This window comes from Mercenaria mercenaria, chromosome 1 (genome assembly GCF_021730395.1).
Source record: "Mercenaria mercenaria strain notata chromosome 1, MADL_Memer_1, whole genome shotgun sequence".
NCBI classification, from domain to species: Eukaryota; Metazoa; Mollusca; class Bivalvia; order Venerida; family Veneridae; genus Mercenaria; species Mercenaria mercenaria.
In genome coordinates, this window is record NC_069361.1 from 35430698 (window position 1) to 35450378 (window position 19681).

The 19681-nt window shown below is 36.5% G+C and overlaps 2 protein-coding genes across 2 annotated transcripts in view; one reads left to right on the forward strand and one right to left on the reverse strand.

The window, feature by feature from the left end:
• LOC123542370 (pleckstrin homology domain-containing family H member 1-like) overlaps positions 1-19681 on the reverse strand; it is a 140231-nt gene that overhangs the window by 24200 nt on the left and 96350 nt on the right. The window contains exons 15-26 of the mRNA XM_053539950.1: positions 19571-19612; positions 18990-19053; positions 18095-18183; positions 14373-14453; positions 13491-13658; positions 13033-13141; positions 12521-12633; positions 11258-11434; positions 9077-9300; positions 7957-8134; positions 7201-7356; positions 5480-5577 (exon numbers count right to left, since the gene is read on the reverse strand). Of these exons, the coding sequence (XP_053395925.1) occupies positions 5480-5577; positions 7201-7356; positions 7957-8134; positions 9077-9300; positions 11258-11434; positions 12521-12633; positions 13033-13141; positions 13491-13658; positions 14373-14453; positions 18095-18183; positions 18990-19053; positions 19571-19612 (1499 nt within the window). The remainder of the gene's footprint in view (positions 1-5479; positions 5578-7200; positions 7357-7956; positions 8135-9076; positions 9301-11257; positions 11435-12520; positions 12634-13032; positions 13142-13490; positions 13659-14372; positions 14454-18094; positions 18184-18989; positions 19054-19570; positions 19613-19681) is intronic.
• LOC128557180 (uncharacterized) lies at positions 1613-5440 on the forward strand. Its single transcript, XM_053544117.1, has 2 exons — positions 1613-1737; positions 3667-5440. Exon 2 carries the CDS (start codon positions 3674-3676, stop codon positions 5213-5215), a length of 1542 nt encoding a protein of 513 aa, XP_053400092.1. The 5' UTR covers positions 1613-1737; positions 3667-3673; the 3' UTR covers positions 5216-5440.

The following is a 19681-nucleotide window of genomic DNA, read 5'->3' on the forward strand; positions in this document are numbered from 1 at the left end:
AAATTGGTGGGGAATAATGGAGCAGTTGCAGATGGAGGAGGGGGTCACCATAGAAACAGTAATGAACAAGAACACAAACAACTGAAAAAGGAATCAGCTTATAGTAAGACGAACAGGTTAAATGAAGTGACTGAGTATTCCTATTCTATCCAGAAATATTGACCCCTACTGGGTAGAGAGTACATAGCTTGTCGATCCAAAAGTATTTCCTGTCACATATTTTTGTGTTATTTTCTGTCTCTGGGTCACAATACATGATCTAATTGATTTTTGATTTGATATCACACTACTGCTGCACATTTAGTGTGTAGTCTTAAATGCCCTGAGACTACATATTTTTACTTAGTATCTATATTGCTTATTTGTAAAGAGGCATCCATATGTTCAATATATTTCATCTCTGTTCTGCAGCGCTATATTGTTAGTGCCCAGAATAACTATCGTTCTGGCAGAGCTGGAGGTAAGTGTAAGGTTGCATAGACAGTTGCCAATATTGGAGTTACTCCAGAGATGGGAGTCGTAGTTGATGTTGCTGCTGCGGGGTTTCTTCTACGATGTTTTGGCTGGGAGTGAGCCATGGAGGACATGCTTTCTTGTAGGTAAGGCATCTTCCCTGATTGGTTTCATTCAGCACTTGTGAACTTCTTCAGAGGACTAAAGGTAAAGACTAGGTAAGTTTAGTCTGCGCTATGTGCAGTGTCATGCTGCATACTGCTTATATACTCTCTGGTGCCGGTTGGTGCCAGTGCTGGTACCGGCGCCGGTATGAGGCTGGTTTGGCTTTTACATGACTTTCTGGGATACTCATGGTGCCAGTTTCAATTTTTAACAATGCTATGGTGCCGGTAGTGATCTATTTTTAGTGGTGCAGGTATGGTGCCAGTTTTAATCTATTTTTAGGTCAGTGCCAGTGAGACCAGTGACGATTTATTATTAGTGGAGCTGGCATGGCGAAGTTTATATTAGATTGTGGCCAAATTTGATCAAGAGTATGGAGAAAAACATAAAATGCAAGGATGTGCAGGCTGATCTATATTCAGACTAGTCGCAAAGCCAGTGATGTTAATTGAAACGTTTCTACCAAAGTACTTTGTAAGTGGGCTGCAGATTCAGACAATAGACAATATTTATTAAATTTTGGACTTAAACATAGTTTATCATCCATATAAACATATACACAAATTTTTTTTGGCAGATTCAGAAAAGATTTTCAAAGTAGCTCATATGTCACGATGGTTTTTACCCTTTTGGTAGAGTGACACCCAAATGAAAATATCTGTGGAATCATTTCGAGACTTCTGATGGATTTTAACTTTTAAGTTTAAACAATATGTTCTTAGGCCCTCCAGTGGCTGTCTTTTCAGTGAACTGAAAAAATCTTACCAATCTTGATCAAGGATCATCCAAAAATCTATTCTGCAAATTAAATTTTTTTTTTAAAAGAGCCAGCAGTTTCTGATGATATGATTTTTAAAGTTTCTACTATATAAATACAAGGTATAAGGAAGTGAAGAACAAGGTAGAAGATAAAAACTGACATAAAGACTGTTCATACAGATGTGTGTTATCTTTACCATGCCTGGGTAACCTGAATGAAACAGGATTTATTATTAAATTTGATACACACTCCCACACATAACTTGAAGGAAGTAAAGTCATAACATCAAAATAGCAACTAAACAATCAAGTTTTTGTAATATTTTGCTTTAAATAGAAGATACTAGAATTTATTTTTTGGTAAGTGTTATTAAACATACTGGTATGTATTATATTTGTCACAAGTTAAATGAACAATTAGATTTCAAGATATGTTTATGCACACTTGCAGAAAAAACACTGTAGCTACCTATTACCAGGTTTTAGAATCTGAATGATTTTCAGCTTTGAAAACTAATTCTTAAAGCCAAATAGCAGAAAAAAACTGGGTCTTAAAGAGTTTTCTGAAATTCTGATCTTTGGGAATGGTCATAAAAATGATGACCTGTATAACTGTAGTCTAATTCTGAGGTTGTCCTTAGTTACTGGTAAAAAGTGCTGTATCAACTAACCTGTACCCTGCTAAATTTCAAAATTGGGCTGGTCCATCAGTCAATTTTGGCAATACCATTTATTATTTGAAGGGGTGTTCACTGAAAAGTTACTAAATAGTGAACAGTGCAGACCATGATCAGCCTGCAGGCTGATCATGGTCTGCACTGGTCGCAAAGGCAGAATCACTTGCTGCCAGCAGGCTATAAAGGTTAATCAAACAAAAATTTTGTTCTTTAAATTTTCAAAACATTGTAGCTTTTTATGTTGCTTGAAAAAAACCTTTTGTCAGGTAAAGCATAATTAACATTTTATGGACTTGTTTTAAATCTGGAACAACCTACTATTCAATAGAAAGTATCTGTTAGATGTTACATTTTCAACATAAATCTGCCATTTGTCATACATAATATAGGAACATTTTGGTCACTTGTTTGCCAATTACAGACAGTGTCTGCAATAGAAATATTGTACAATTTTTTAACCATCCGTTTGGACATGTGTGTATGCTTGAAAAGTGGGGGAGGGAGATATTTCACCTTCGGGGTCCCAAAGCTGTTTCTCCTCTTGCTAAGACCAATCCATGTGCGAGGTTTACTGATAACAAGAACTTTTAAGAAAGTTATCATGTCTGGCCTAAGGACACTGGTCACAAAAAAAAACATCCTCCATTAATTAAGGGGAGATAATTCAATAGTTTGAAAATGTCTGGAAATATTATACAACTGGTAATTGTTTTCAAATATTAGTATTAATAACTTTATTTTAATGTGATTTTCATTTTTAAATTGGTAAGAAATAAGAAGACAAGAGGGTCATTGACCCTAAAGTGCTCACCTGTGTAAAAGTTAGGTTTATATAAATATCAAGGCTGCTATTATATGAATTTAGAGAATAAGATAATGCCAAGTTTGTTTTATATTATCCCATATTATTAAATACATGTTTTTGTTTTTACATTTTTGAACCTAGGGCCCTATATGTATATAGCGGAAACTTTAAAAATCTTCATGTGTGAAACTGCTGGCCCGATTTTAAAATAATTTCTGACGAATTGTCCTTGTGTGACCTACCAAGATTGTTCAAATTATTTTGATGACAGAAAAATCAGCAAAAAATTCCATAGAAATCCTCAAGAAGTTCATTCACTATATTCCAGGGGCCATAAAAAGTTAAAAAGTTAAAGACAAGACAAGAAAAATGACCTTAAATCTTTGACCTCTAAGTGTGACCTTTACCTTGGAGAAAGGGGATATGTGCAAAACATGTAAACCCATTTTGTGTAATTTTTGGTCAAGCAAAATGGAAACCTGTTTGTTTTTTAATACATATTTCCGTTATAAACTTGATTCTCAGTCAGTACACAAAGTATAAAGAAATTCTGCCCATAGGAAAATTTTTCCCTATATATATATATATAGGCAACTATGGCATCTACCTTTAAGTTCAAATGTAATAGGGGCAGTAGTTAAAAAGACATTGTAAAACTGAGAAGTTTGCCATCCAAATTCAACCTGAAAGCAACATCAATGGCTAAACAAATTCAAAGTGGAGAACAAAAGCCTTTCTTACCCCTCCAATAATCAATCTTAAAATGCAATGAAAATTTACAATAAACTTGTTTATTTGATATTTCAGTGAAGGCATGTCTGTCCCTCAAACATTACATCTACCATCAACATCTGTTCCTGCAGGCAAGACTTGTGACCTCAATATGCCTTGCCCTAAACACAAGAGGGAGCTGATCAAGTTCTACTGCCATGATCATAGTGCACTTGTCTGCAGCGTCTGCGTCACCCTTGAACACACAGTTAACATGTGTAAAGTGAACTACATACCAGACATTTCTGGCAAGATCATTGACAGCAAAGAATACCACGACATCCTGAAAGCCATGGATACCATTTCTAACAAATATCACAAAATGTCTGCAGATGTCAAAAAAATGACAGTAAAATCCAATGGGTCTGTGACAAATGTATTGGCAGGTATCAAGAAATTCCGGAAGGAAATAAACCAGAGACTAGATGAACTGGAAAGACAAGCTGAAGATGCAGCAAAGGCAATCCAACAAGAGAATGACAAGAATTTGAAGACATTAGAAACAGCAAGTGATGACATTACCAAATCTCTGGAGACATCAGCAGACTCCATCAAACATCTCAACACACTGAAACAAGCAGACAGACTCTTCATGGAACTGAAATATGCAGAGCAAATGATCAAAGAGTATAAGAAAACTCTTCACCAGCTATCAGCATACAATGTTAAAGAGTACAGCTTTGAACCAAATGAAGTTATATCAAGTCTTCTTGAAGCTGACAGTTCACTGGGTGACTTATCACACAAAACATTGAAACTAACGAGTCTCACTCCAGCTGTCAAACCCAGGCAAACTTTATATCCGGATGAAATCTGTATTAAAACATCAAAAGATAACAGTAGTTGCTGGATAACAGGAATGACTCTCCTTACTCCTGATCTTCTTATCATCACCGACCATAATAACAGCGCAGTAAAAATGGTGGAGATCTGCAATCAATCTGTAACTGATCAATTAAAACTAGATGGTCAGCCATATGATGTAACTGCAGTTACTGGTACTGAACTTGCTGTCACACTGCATGAGGAACAGACAATTCAGTTTGTATCCACCACTTCAAACAAGCTCGTAAAGAAACACACTATGAACGTCGATGGAAAATGTTACGGCATAAGTTCTCAGTCGGGAAAACTTGTTGTATCATTTATGTTTCCTGTCATGCTCCAAATTCTTGATACCAATGGCACGATACTTACAACAATCAGAGGAGAAAATATTTTCAGGAATCCAACATACGTAACAACCAACAGCAGTTCTATCTATGTATCTGACTGGAGAATGAAAACAGTGACCAGGTTAAACTGGCAGGGTGATGTGATTGGCAGCTACGGTGGTATTGGTCAGTCGAGGGGAATAACTCTGTCAGATGATGGAACTGTGTTTGTGTGTGATTCTGAGAGGAAAGCTGTGGTAGAGGTAACAGCTGACTGTTCTAAGGGAAAGGTTGTGCTGAAGGATCTGAAGTGGCATCGGGCTGTATGTCTGTGCACCGAGACATGTAGGCTGTACATCAGCTCTGATACTGGTTTTCACAAAGATAACAATTCAGTTCAAATGTTCAACCTGTCAAAAACTTGTAATTAGAACAACTGTCATATACAGCTTAACCAACACATACTGTATACATAACTTACAATTATTTTTGCAGCAGAGGACAAAATATGTCCTGAAAACTGCATCAAAGTGAGGAGCATCCATAATCCCAAGTGCTGTATCTTAATGTATAATTTCTATAAATGAGTCTCTTTTGGGAAAAATAGCAAAAACGGATTTACTGGGAATACATGTACATTAAATTTGGACAAAATATATTTTTAATGATGCTTAAAAGTAACTCTAATATCAAACCTGTTTTTATAAAGAAGCCTGATAGTTCTACTGGTGTCTAATTTACCGCCATGATATTCTCGAAAACACTCCTCCCACTTTGAGATCACATCACATATCTGAAAGAGTACACACAGTGAATGCTAATGTACAGCTGCCACTGTTACACCGTCATAACCTAGCAGACATGGGTTATATTTAATATAATCCAATATCATCCTCAATGTATATTTTCATAAGTAAATTCTGCAATTTTCCATTATTCAAAAGTCAGCCAACCATGGCATTTCAAAAATACATGACAAACAGATATTCAGTAACAAGAGGGTCATGATGACCCTGAATCACTCACCTGAGTTATACGAGCCACATGTTTAAAATGGCAAACTGATGCTAAAATATTAGAAAGTAGGTCACATTCATGGTCACTGAAAGTCAGTTTTAAGATCGGTGTGCAAAACTGTACAGGTCATCCAAATTTCAAGGCTGTATCTTAAAAAACAAGAAAGTAGGTCAGTAGGTCAAGGTCATAGTCAAGTGACCCCTAATCACTTGGGGTCATCAGGTAATTATAATTAAGCAGTCTAGGAAATATGATCTGATAATATTTTAAGTATTTATTCCTATATAACTCATATAACAAGTGACCCCCAGGGCTGGGCCTCTTTTCACCCCAGGGGCATAATTTGAACAATCTTGTTAAAGGCCCACTACACAATGTTACGTACCAAATATCAAAGGCCTAGGCCTTGAACTTTCAGACAAGAGGATTTTTTTAAAAAAATTCTATATAAGTCTATGTAAAACTTGGGACCCCCAGGACAGGGCCTCTTTTCACCCCAGGAGCATAATTTGAACAATTTCCGTAGAGAACCACTAGGCAATGCTACTTACCAAATATCAAAAGCCTAGGCCTTGCAGTTTCAGGCAAGAACATTTTTAAAGATTTTTCCTATACATATAAGTCTATATAAAACTTAGGACCCCCGAGGTGGGGCCTCTTTTCACCCCAGGGTAATAATTTGAACAATCTTGGTAGAGAACTACAAGGCAATGCTACATACCAACTATCAAAGGCTTAGGTCTAGTAATTTCAGACAAGAATATTTTTAAATATTCCTATATAAGTCTATGTAGAACTTGGGACCCCCAAGGCGGGGCCTCTTTTCACTCCAGGGGCATAATTTGAACAATTTTGATAGAGGCCCATTAGATGATGTCACATGCCAAATATCAAAGCTCTACGCCTGGTGGTTTTGGACAAGAAGATTTTTAAAGTTTTTCCAAGTGGTTGCCATGGCAACCAGAGTTCTGCATGGAATTCAATTCTTTAAAAAATTTTGAAAGGGGGGCACCCAAGGATCTTCCTGTGAAGTTTGGTGTAATTCTGCCCAGTGGTTTTCAAGAAGAAGATTTTTTTAGAAAATGTTGACTGACACACGACACACGCTGGACTTCTGACGACGAACATTGAGCGGTCACAAAAGCTCACCATGAGCCTTTGGCTCAGGTGAGCTAAAAATTACACATATAATTTTATTTATCCACATTTTGACTGATTAACAGTGGCAGCATTAAGGGAAGAAATGATTTTGATTCTAGATGACTATACTTATTCCTGTTCCAGCCTATACCTTACCAGTTAGGATAGCACAAAGGCTCCAAAACAAAGAATTAACTGACAGGTGAAACAATTAGAATTCTGCGAAATTTCAGACAACTTTGATCTCTGATACTCTTACCTTGATATGGTTTTGTAAGCAAGTTTCTATGTCTGGATCGAGTGGATCGTCAGAGAAAAGAGCAAATCCGGAATGTGTGCAGTCCTGGACAGCTAGACATTTGTTGATAGACTGTAAGAACTCTTGGATTGTAGTTGAACCATCAAAACTTATCACCTGTAATTCATGTTTTACACAGTTCTCAGAAACTGATCAATAGTTAGAGCACATAATTTACCTAACTCTGGACACTGGTAATTGAAGTACATAATTTCCTAACTCTAGACCCTGGTATACGAGACAATAAACAATGCGGAGGCCTTGCTTATTTATTAAGTATATGTATATTTGAATTGTTTCATGGAAAAACAGCACCAAGCCGGATAACATATAAAAAAGGTAAATATTTTTTTCAAATTTTTGTATATCATAAGATTGGAATTTCTTTCTTTCTATATATATATATATATATATATACGGTTCAACCTCTGCAGAGCAACACCCTTTGGGAGATACAAAAATTGACTGTTATGCAGAGGTTGTTGTTCTGGAGAGGTAAATTTGGTAGTATATTTCAGCATAGGGAAATTTTGATGATGTTGTTATAGAGAGGTTTTTGCTTAAGAGAGGGCCCCTCTGGAGAGACATTTCTAACAAGTGACTGTGAGTGAAAGTTTAGTCTGCTGGCATATTCAAAATATTATTGTCAATGTTTACATCCTTAAATACTTAGGGAGTGATTATACCTTAATGTTTATAAATAAGACAAATGCTTACCTGATAATTATTGTTCAGAAAGTGTACTGGTATGCTTATTGGTTGTGAGTGATGATACGGGTGTCTGAGCAAGATTGACATCACCTCCATACGTGACGGCTTCACCTCCCGCAAACCTTGTTGTTGGCTTCTCTCTAAGGCACGCTGACAGAATATTGCATATTTACCTATGTCTGTCCTGAAAAACAAGGAATTTATCTGTTAGCTGACAGAATATTGCATATTTACCGATGTCTGTCCTGAAAAACAGAAAGAATTTATCTATTAGCTGACAGAATATTGCATATTTACCGATGTCTGTCCTGAAAAACAAGGAATTTACCCGTTAGCTGAAAAAGACACATGAAAGCCTTTTCAACAATATTTCAGTTATATTTGGAAAATTACTTAATGCATCAAATCAATACTACTTGTAGACCATCAGTTACTCTGTCTTCCTCTTTGAATTCTATTTAAGTTTACTGACAACTTCACCACTTGAAACTGCAGCGACGCTAGATAAACTCCACAATGTAACTAGCCAGGGGGGCTAATTCATGACACAATACTGGTATACTGCAGCTCTCACTATGAGGGTAAAACAATAATGAAAATAAAATTTGTATTGTATTGGAACTTGTATGAAGAGTCCTAAGTACAACAGTTCTGACCTTAAATCATCATTTCTCAGAAAATACTTCTTCAGCAACTATTTCTTGTTTTGCGATTGGCCCCAAGTATATTTCCTATGAAAAAAATGGACTAACTTTGCTAATTCAATTTATTTTATTTTTGTTGGGTTTAACGTCGCACTGACACAATTATAGGTCATATGGCGACTTTCCAGCTTTGATGGTGGAGGAAGACCCAAGGTGCCCCTCAATTTCCAGTAAATGCTTAAGATGAAAGCCCATCAGCACTCTACTGATGCTTCTTGAGATGACCCCCTAAATATATGTTATTAAGTGCATATGTACTAACCTAGGATTTACATTTCTCTAAAGATGCACTTATTTTGAGATGGCCCCAAAATGTAGGTTTTTAAGTGCATATGTACTAACCTAGGATTTACATTTCTCTAAAGATGCACTTATTTTGAGACGGCCCTAAAATGTAGGTTTTTAAGTGCATATGTACTAACCTAGGATCAGCATTTCTCTGCAGATGCATCTTTAACAGCCACATAATGCTTTGTTTTGGTATGAACAATGATATGCACATTGCTAACAACTGCCAGCCTTGAACTATCACAAATGACTGAGGATTCATCTTGGACTCAGCTGTTAGATCAAGTACGGAGTTGCTAGGTGAGGTCGGTGATGTATGGCATAAATACCAGGTATGTTTTCCACATAAAAACAGGTTCTGTAAAAGGAGGCATTTTCCAATTATAACAAATAATGACTAACAAAATCTACAAGGTCCATTTATTCACTATGCATGAAAAAATGAACTTTTAAAATTGTGAACAAAGTTTAAGAAAATCTGAGCATAAAATAATTATTCAAAATCCATGTTAACCTTGAACATATAAAACTAAAAGTTGGGGAGTTAGTGTCTTAAAAAATTACACATTATTTCATAAATTTAGATTTGTTTATAATTGTAACACATAACACACTATGAAACGAGCAATTGAAGGCAGGATACTAGTTCATACTAGTTCATTAGTTCATCATACTTGTCTGTTTGATCCAAGTTGAAAATTAGTTAAATATTGTAATATACTGTAAAAACTTGATTATCTCCAATGAATATGCACTGGAACTATATAAAGGGAGACAATCTGTAAAAAGATTTTAATTAAATACACTCGTAGTAGAGTAGCAGTAATTGGACTTTCAATTGAATGTTTCACTGCTCAGATTGGTTCTTCCTTCCTACTAAATACCCATCAAATTCTGATGCCTTAAACTACAATGTACTGACAACCCAAAAAGTTTTTTTTCAACAGCATTTCAGTTAAGTAACTGCAGCAATTAATGTAACCAGCAGCACAACTAGTTCTCCACAAGTAACTTTCTCCCCCAGGAAACATAGGTGAGTTCAGGTGCAACATCTTTTGTCAAGTCATTAGAGATAACATAAGTCTCACAAACTCTGGCACTGGCTACCTCCCTTATCATAGTGCTAGTCATGTGCTCTAAACATAGGACATATCCCCCACCCTATTCCCTGCTCCATTTGACTAAGGTGGAAAAAATCCCCCCCCCCACCTCGCCTTTGAATCTGTTGGGTGAAAACTTCAAATTAAACAAAGATGAATGGAACTGAAAAAAAATAATACAATTTTTAAGATGACAAACATCTATTCTAAACAGAGTGAAGTGAAAATCTGGATATTATTGGAAACTAGATCCCCATGGGCAACATGTTGAGCTTACCCTCTGACCCCTAACTGTGACCTTGAACTTTGAGATAGTGTCAGTCTCATTGAGTAAAACATTCATGCCAAATATAAACAAGATTCTTCAACGCACGTCAAAGTTATGGGCCGGACAAGATCTGACATGACCTTTGACCTCCGTGACCTTGACCTTTTAGAGATAGGAACCTGGGGTTTGCGCATGCCACTCTGTCTCACTGAGGTTAACATTCAAGCCAAATAGAAACAAGATTCCTCAATGCATGTCAAATTTATGGGCCAGACAAGATCTGACATGACCTTTGACCTCTAACTGTGACCTTGACTTTGAGACAGGAACCTGGGGTTTGCGCATGACACTCCAATTCACTGAGGTTAACATTCATGCCAAAAATAAACAAGATTCCTCAATGCATGTCAAAGTTATGGGCCAGAAAAGATCTGCTATGACCTCTGATATCCAACTGTGACCTTGACCTTTGAGAAAGGAACCTGGGGTTCACTCATGACACTTTGTCTCACTGAGGTTAACATTCATGTCAAATAGAAACAAGATTGCTCCATGCATGTCAAAGTTATGGTCTGAAAAAACAAATCTGGATGGACGCACGCACTGACTGACACACGCACGTACTAACGCACGGACACATGCACATACACCAAACAGCCATTTGGACAACTATGTCTTCGCTTTGGCAAGCGGGCTCGACAAAAATGAAAAGGGGATTTTGCATGCCTTGGTCAAATTGAGCAAGCAGATATCTGTTCATGGGGGATTTTATCTGTGTCCAATGTTCTCTATCTACATTTGTACTGAGAATACTGGATGGACTGCAAATAAAGTTTGACTGTATAAGCTATATCCGTGTGGTAAACCCACTAAAGGTCCAAATCCAGTTGATTTTTATAAACTGGATTTAACAGCTTTACTAAATACCATCTACTAGTTTATTTTACCTGCACAGTAGACCTGTTCTGTACAGGATGTCTTGAAGTTTGTTTGATCAGTTGACAATAAAGTTCATTCTGTAGCTGTGGTTGCTGTATGCATTGATGTAAAATAGACTGGGCTAATGATACATGAACTTCCAAGGAATGAGACTCTATCATGGTACACATAAACTGGTGCACAGTCTGAAAATAAAAATTTAAGCATCTGTATATACAGCTGTAAAACTGACTGGGCTAATGTTCTAAGAACTTGTGCACAGTCTAAAAAAAAAAGAACCGACTGCAACAATTTACAATTGCAGATCAGCATTTATTTCTTATGTTACAAAATCCAAATCACCTTTCTCTAATCTTTAAAGTCTGCTATAAATGCAGAAATAAAAACTCCACATGTAAAAGTCCCATCCACACATGTCAAGTAAGTAACACCTACTCCGAAATATCACAAAAAATTTAGAGCTGAAACATTTCTATGTCTATCATTTTTGCAGATATATAAAGCTACGTGTTAAGCCAGAGCCTGTATTTTTGAATGTCACAAAATAGTTTAACTGAAACATCTGTACAGCCTGAAGGCAATAAGGCATTAAATAAGTGTAAAGCATGAGCTCATGTCAGAACCCTTGGTTATTTCAAACAAATTATCAACCCTTCAACATTTGAAGAGATAAAGCTTTATCAAACTTTAAGAATATACAGGGCATACTGTTGTAAAATGTCTGTCAGTCACTGTTAAGAACCTGGTTCTGACAAGGTCAGTCAATGTTGCAAAACTTTCAAAGCATTCTGTCATATATTTTTTTGAGAAATAGATCCATACTTAAATGCAAAACTTTTACAAAAATTTGGCATCATTTTGTAAAATGTAAGTCAGAGTTATGGAACTTGGCTTTATGAGGTTAACTCATGATTTTGAAAACATGTTTAAGAGTTTGAAAGAACTTGTGCCAGTTGTTGATCACTGACAATCAGAGTTTAAAAACAAAATGTTCATGATAAAGACATGGACACAAAGAAAGGGCAACAACAATACTAAGTGATACTATTGAACCATTTAATTTCATATGCACAAAATTGAGTGATTTTGGTCAAAATGGCAAGTTTGTGGGACTGTGACTTCATGGATTTCAACTTTTGAACATAAAATGAATTGGAATTTAAAATCTTGAGGATTGACTGAACCATGAAATCCATGAAAATGAGTCCTCTATGAATTTAAATGATTAAACAATATTTCAAGTTCAAATATCCAAGTTACAAACAATTTACCTGGAACATTTGTACAGCATGTTTCTGTAGATATTTAGAAGGCAATGTGGTGAGAGGTGTGGATACAGGTTCTTTGGAATGTAATAACACTGGATATTTCCAGTACACACAATCTGAAATGGAGAAAATGATTATATCTTAACTAGGTAAACGTATTTATAGTCATGTGACTCAAATTAAACTCAATGCTGCACTCTCTCAAATCTTTAAAATGTTCAGTCAACTACTTGTTTTGAATTGCAGCATACACTGGATAATAACATTGTATGTCTACACAAGTACTGTAAATCTAGTCTTAGACTCTTGTGCATTGTTTCACAGGTGCACATTATTTGGCAGGACTGTATTGCCCTGTATTGCCCAGAGTAAATATGACAAACAAACTACAGTTACAGATTCTCAATCTGTCACGCTGCCAATTGGATGCCAGTACAACAGCTCAACAGTTGAATATAGTTTTAAGCAACTAAGTGAAAAACACAAAATGAAATATTGAATAACCAACAACTTACTTGGATCCCCTTCTACTTGCATGAGTTTTGCTATGAACTGTTCAAACTGAGTACCAACATTTCCTGTGCCTCCACCTGCAGCTACTGTCAGATGGTACAACCATGACTCCTACAAATAATTCAAACAATATCTATCTTTTACAAAAATAGTTGACATCTGTCCTTTCTCCTTGATAAAACTGATCTCAGATGTTGTAATACATCCTATCATATGACTCTTACCTTCCAATTTTCATGTGTTATGTGACACCTACATTATCTTTTGTTTTTCTTATTCAAGAAACAAGATTTTAGCTCAGACTTGTCGCTTTTTCAACTTTTTTATGAATTTTATTATGCTCTTCCACTTGATTTAGGCAACAACTACAGAAATAAATCCAGAAATTATTCTGAATCTGAGTCAATTTGAATTGTGTGGAAATAAGAATTTGCATTTTTTTCTTTATATGAATAGTAACCTTTTCTTGTTTTGTAGGCACAATGAGGTAGGTAGGTCCCTGGCATGGCGGCCATATTGCTATCACATGTTTGGTTGGCATGGCAACATCGGATTCTTCTTCCGATTCTGTGGGCGTGTCAATCTCCTCAAGCCTCGCCCCCTGCAGGTCTATCTGACCAAAAGGTGTCTATAAATAGATATATATGATGATCCATTTTTTAATTTATAATGTTTGTTTTTTGGGGGGTCTGAAGTCATCCTAACATAATTTAGAGCATATTGTGACTTTTTCCAGCTTTGGTGGCAGCATATTTTAAACCCCTTATCTTGGAATAGTCTACAGGTTACAAATGTTACAGGTTTCATGTAGCAATCACCAAACAACAGAGTCTTTTGTTATTAACAAAATATTTATAATTAATACATCGGTACACAGGGCTTAATAAATTTTATCACTCAGTGAAAATGATCATTTTGGTCATATGCTCAATAATTAGTGTATGTATTTTGCAACTGTCCTGGCTTACATGTATATTAAGTGGATTACATTAAATGAAATCAAGGAAATGATGTTAATGTAAACAATACAAGCTACAGTCCATCAACATCAGGTCTAACTTCATCATCAAAAGTCAATATCTTTACTGTAACATCTCCACTAAAAGGACACCAAACATTGTCTTCCTGGTAGGACATGTTTTATTTACACTGTCATTTCTGTGACTTCAATTTCTGTAATTTACTTTATAAATTTGCTAGCCAGAAGAATTGGGAAGTATGTAATATTGTGCGTGAGAGTTGATAAAGGCCATGGGCCAAAACAATTTAACAGATAAGAGAGATGATAAAATTTACTTAACAAAATATTGCCAATAGAAAAGTTTTAGTAAATTTTTCTTACCTTGTTTGATGGTGACCTATAGTAGAGAAAATATCCACCAAGTAACACACACCAGCATTTCCTAGTTATTCCATTCTTTACCTGAAATATTTATAGAGGATACATGTTATCTATCTATCTATAAATACTGCATGACACCCTTGCGAGTATTTTATGCAGGTGCGCGTCAGTGCATAAGAGTTTAAAAGCAGGAATGTACAGGAGAATTAAAGTAATACATAAAGTATTTGTGAGAATTTGAGAAAAAGCTGATAGTGCTAATAAAAAGGCGAAATGTACAGTAAAAGGATTAACAAGAGGACCATGATGGTCCTGAATCGCTCACCTATCCCCACATGACCCAGTGTTGAACTGAGTATGACGTCGTTATTTCTATTATTTGACAAAGTGACCTAGTTTTTGAGCACATGTGACCTAGATATCATCAAGATAAAAAATTCTGACCAATTTTCATGAAGATCCATTGAAAAATATGGCCTCTAGAGAGGTCACAAGGTTTTTCTATTATTTGACCTAATGACCTAGTTTTTGAAGGCACGTGACCCACTTTTAAACTTGACCTAGATATCATCAAGGTGAACATTCTCACCAATTTTCATGAAGATCTCGTGAAAAATATGGCCTCTAGAGAGGTCACAAGGTTTTTCTATTTTTCGACCTACTGACCTAGTTTTTGACGGCACATGACCCAGTTACGAACCTGACCTAGATATCATCAAGCTGAACATTCTCACCAATTTTCATGAAGATCCATAGAGAAATATGGCCTCTAGAGAGGTCACAAGGTTTTTCTATTTTTAGACCTACTGACCTAGTTTTTGACCCCACGTGACCCAGTTTCGAACCTGACCTAGATATCATCAAGGTGAACCTTCTGACCAATATTCATGAAGATCTCATGAAAAATATGGCCTCTAGAGAGGTCACAAGGTTTTTCTACTTTTAGATCTACTGACCTAGTTTTTAACCCCACATGACCCAGTTTTGAACTTGATCTAGATATCATCAAGGTAAACATTCTGACCAATTTTCATGAAGATCCATTGAAAAATATGACCTCTAGAGAGGTCACAAGGTTTTTCTATTTTTAGACCTACTGACATAGTTTTTGACCCCACGTGACCCAGTTTCGAACTTGACCTAGATATCATCAAGGTGAACATTCTGACCAATATTCATGAAGATCTCATGAAAAATATGGCCTCTAGAGAGGTCACAAGGTTTTTCTATTGTTAGACCTACTGACCTAGTTTTTGACCCCACTTGACCCAGTTTCGAACTTGACCTAGATATCATCAAGGTGAACATTCTGACCAATATTCATGAAGATCTCATGAAAAATATGGCCTCTAGAGAGGTCACAAGGTTTTTCTATTTTTAGACCTACTGACCTAGTTTTTGACCCCACGTGACCCAGTTTCGAACTTGACCTAGATATCATCAAGGTGAACATTCTGACCAATTTTCATGAAGATCTTGTGAAATATATGGCCTCTAGAGAGGTCACAAGGTTTTTCAATTTTTAGACCTACTGACCTAGTTTTTGAGGGCACGTGACCCAGTTTCGAACTTGACCTAGATATCATCAAGGTGAACATTCTGACCAATTTTCATAAAGATCCCATGAAAAATGTGACCTCTAGAGTGGTCACAAGCAAAAGTTTACGGACGGACGGACGGACGCACGCACGCACGGACGGACGGACGACGGACGCCGCACGATCACAAAAGCTCACCTTGTCACTTTGTGACAGGTGAGCTAAAAACAGCCTGGTCACTCAGAAGTCCTGGCCCAGTTTGGTTACCCCTTGCCTAAACTGGTCCAGGGTAGGTGCTTGAGCAATGTCAGCCGGCAAAGAATTCCAGAGAATGATGGTAGCCGGGTAGAAAGAGAACTTATAATAATTACAGGGTGTTTGAATTTGCCGGAAAGATTGGGAATGCATGTGTCTAGTGAGCCGGGTAGGAGGTAAAATATAAGATGGCATTGGCACTGCAACCAGTCCATGGACAATCTTGTAAAACATCAGTAGCCTGGCATCATTTCTTCTTTTTGCAAGGGAACGCCACCCCAATTGCTTTAACATGTGTGTGACACTGCTGTAATTTGAATAGTCACTGGTGACCCATTGAGCGGCCCTGCGTTGGACCATCTCGATTTTATGTATGTTGAGCTGTGTATGTGGACTCCACACTGAGCTGCAGTACTCTAGTTGTGGTCTAACAAGGGTTTTGTAGGCAAATTCCCTAATATTTTGCTGTTTGGAGGGAATATTGCGCTTAATGAAGTTAAGTGTTTGACCAGCTGTTGAAGTGACCTGGTTTATGTGTTTGTTCCAGTTTAGATCTGAAGTGATGCTAACACCAAGGTATTTTGCGTCACTCACGGTTTCTAGTGTCTGCCCATGTAGTGTGTAAGTGGATTTGTAAGGGTGTTTAGACTTGGAATTATTAATCACTGTACATTTGGATGGATTGAATTCCATGTCCCATGTGTGTTCCCATTTTTGTAACCTGGTCAAGTCCTCTTGCAGAGTATGTTGTTGTGTAACATTGTTGACTGTGATATAAACAGCAGTATCATCAGCAAATAACCGGACCTGTGAAACAATATTTTCAGGCAGGTCGTTTATGTATAGCAGGAAGAGAAGCGGGCCGAGGACAGAGCCCTGTGGGACACCAGATGTGACCGGGACCTCATCCGACTTATCACCATTGACTAAGACGGACTGACGGCGACCGATGAGAAATGATTTGACCCACTGTAGTGTACAGTCCTGGATGCCATGTTGGTGCAGCTTATATAGTAACTTTGTTTCTACGTAATATCAAAATATATAATAACCAGATGCAATATTTCCATGAGTTGCTTTGCCAAGACTGCAAAACAAAAAGATCTAGTGTTCAGATATATACATATATAATATCACTTAATTCAATGTCTTTACCAAATTTTATCAATTCTTTTTTTTTCTGTACCATTAATATAATTACTACTGTGGGTTATTTAATTTTCTTGAATTTCATGGTTCCATCATTAAACAGAATTTAATTCCTGTGAACAAGTTCTCACACATTATATATTTAAATTACACATAAGAAATTTTTTTCTTGTTGAGCTTTATGTCACACACACAAAGCTAATGTCAAACAACAGTTTTGATGGAGGAAGACCAAAAAAAAGCATCTTTCCACATTATTTTAAAAGCCAACAGGATGCATGGCTAGATCCACTCACCTTCTACAAACCAGATGGGTGACTTCCTCTCACGAAAAATATAATGCTAAGTGAGGTTCTAACCTCATGACTGAGTTTTAATACAATTGGTGTATCAAACCATTGTTCACTTCACCTTTGAGACTACAAAGGCAGTTACTTCCCTTCCAATAGGACAAAATTAACCCTTATCATGCTGGATACAACTGATTCTGCTTTTGCGACCAGGAAGACCATGATCTGCTTGCACATCCGTGCAGTCTGATCAAGATCTGCACTGTTCGCCATTCAGTCAGTATCTATTCGTTAAACACCCCTTTTTACAGTTAATGGTACTGTCGATATTGAAAGATGGACAAGTTCATTATAGAAATTTAGCAGGGTAAGGGTTGATAGTAAATAAATATTTGCAGAGCAACAACCTCTTTACAACAAACACATTTTAGTCTTTCCAATGGTGTTCACACTGTATATATCAGATATATTAATGAAATGGTTGAGTTACCTTGGTAAGAAAACCTTTGATTACAGCTCTAGTTTCCACCTGATCTAGTAGATAACTTGTAGCTTGCCTCTTTAACACTTTCTGAAGCACTGCAATCAAACAGAAACAACAATTTTTCCAAATAACAAACACAATTGCATGATTACCCACATCATGTCAGTTTTATGCAATGGCAATCTCTATTTACTGCACAATAACCAGACATCTATTCAAAGATAACCAATTGATAAACAATTGTCTTCAAGTCCAAATAAAATTACTGGCCTTGAGTGTTAACATAAGCAATACATGTGTATCTTCAGTCAAACACTGACCTGTAATTAGAAGTGGATACTAGTAATGTCCACACTGACTCTGCAGCAGCTTGAATCAGGAATCTCAATTTTTCTTAAAGTAATTATATTCTATTGCATCTGTTTGTTAAACTGTGATTGTAAATACTGCCTGAGGAAAAAAAATGTTTCCCAAATATAAATATATTAATACTGAATGAATCCTCGGCTGAAAAATGATTCCATTCTGTCTACGGATTATACATTGTGTAATTTTTTAGCCATTTAGGGTTTGAAGTTAAAAAAAAAAACATTACAGACAAAACATTCTGCAATGAAAGACCTGCTGAACAGTATAACAGGCAAAAAACTGACAGACTGGAATCAAGGCTACCCTGCAGCAGCCTGTTTGTGAGACTACACCATGAAAAACCTCATAGCATTTGCGCCACATGGTCCAACCACTGCGCATCGCGCAGTCTGCCATGCTGTTCGCTAACGTTTCCATTGCAATAGCTTTGAAAGCGAACAGGCATGGATTGACCAGACTGCGAAGAATGTGGTCTGGATCCATGCTGGTCGCAAATGCACTATTTGGTTTTTTGTCGCTCATTATTACCTACTCCCATCATCAGTTTCTGTGTAAGTATCTGCTGACAGGTAATATGTCCTCTTATCATGTAGGATCTGAAACAGGAACAAAAATCTCTAAACAGAACTGTAATTGCTCAGCATAGTTCAACAAAAAAACAAAGGGTGTGATGCGAGGCTCAACATGCAATGCTTGAATCTGACTCTAAAGAGATTGAGTCTGAAATTCCCGTAAGGAATATGACTGTTGTTGAAACATATTCTTACACCATTACTGTTTGAAGCGGCGGGAAAATCACCAAGATTTTACTCATTGTAAATTTTTTATATCAAAATAAAAATAATGTTCTAACTGAAATTCTTTCTAGCAACATGTCCACTACCACTTTTGTATACCCATTGATCAATTCACATTTTCATTAATTTGATTTTATCAGGAATAATGTAATGTAACTGAAGAAAGGTAATTTTCCATTAAGTTTCTCTTCATCCTTTAACATAACAATGTATTTCATGAATTATTATTATCTATTAAAAAACCTAAGTTAACCGCATTCAATAGCAATTATACCTCACATGTAAGTTTCCGTGTGTCTGGAAATTATGGTCTGGCATCAAACTTTATACATCCCTGAGGTTTCTTGAGCATATCATGCTGTAAACCAGTCAAAAAATACAGTGATTTATTCTTTTTCCATATGTAAAACTAATACAATCAAATTGT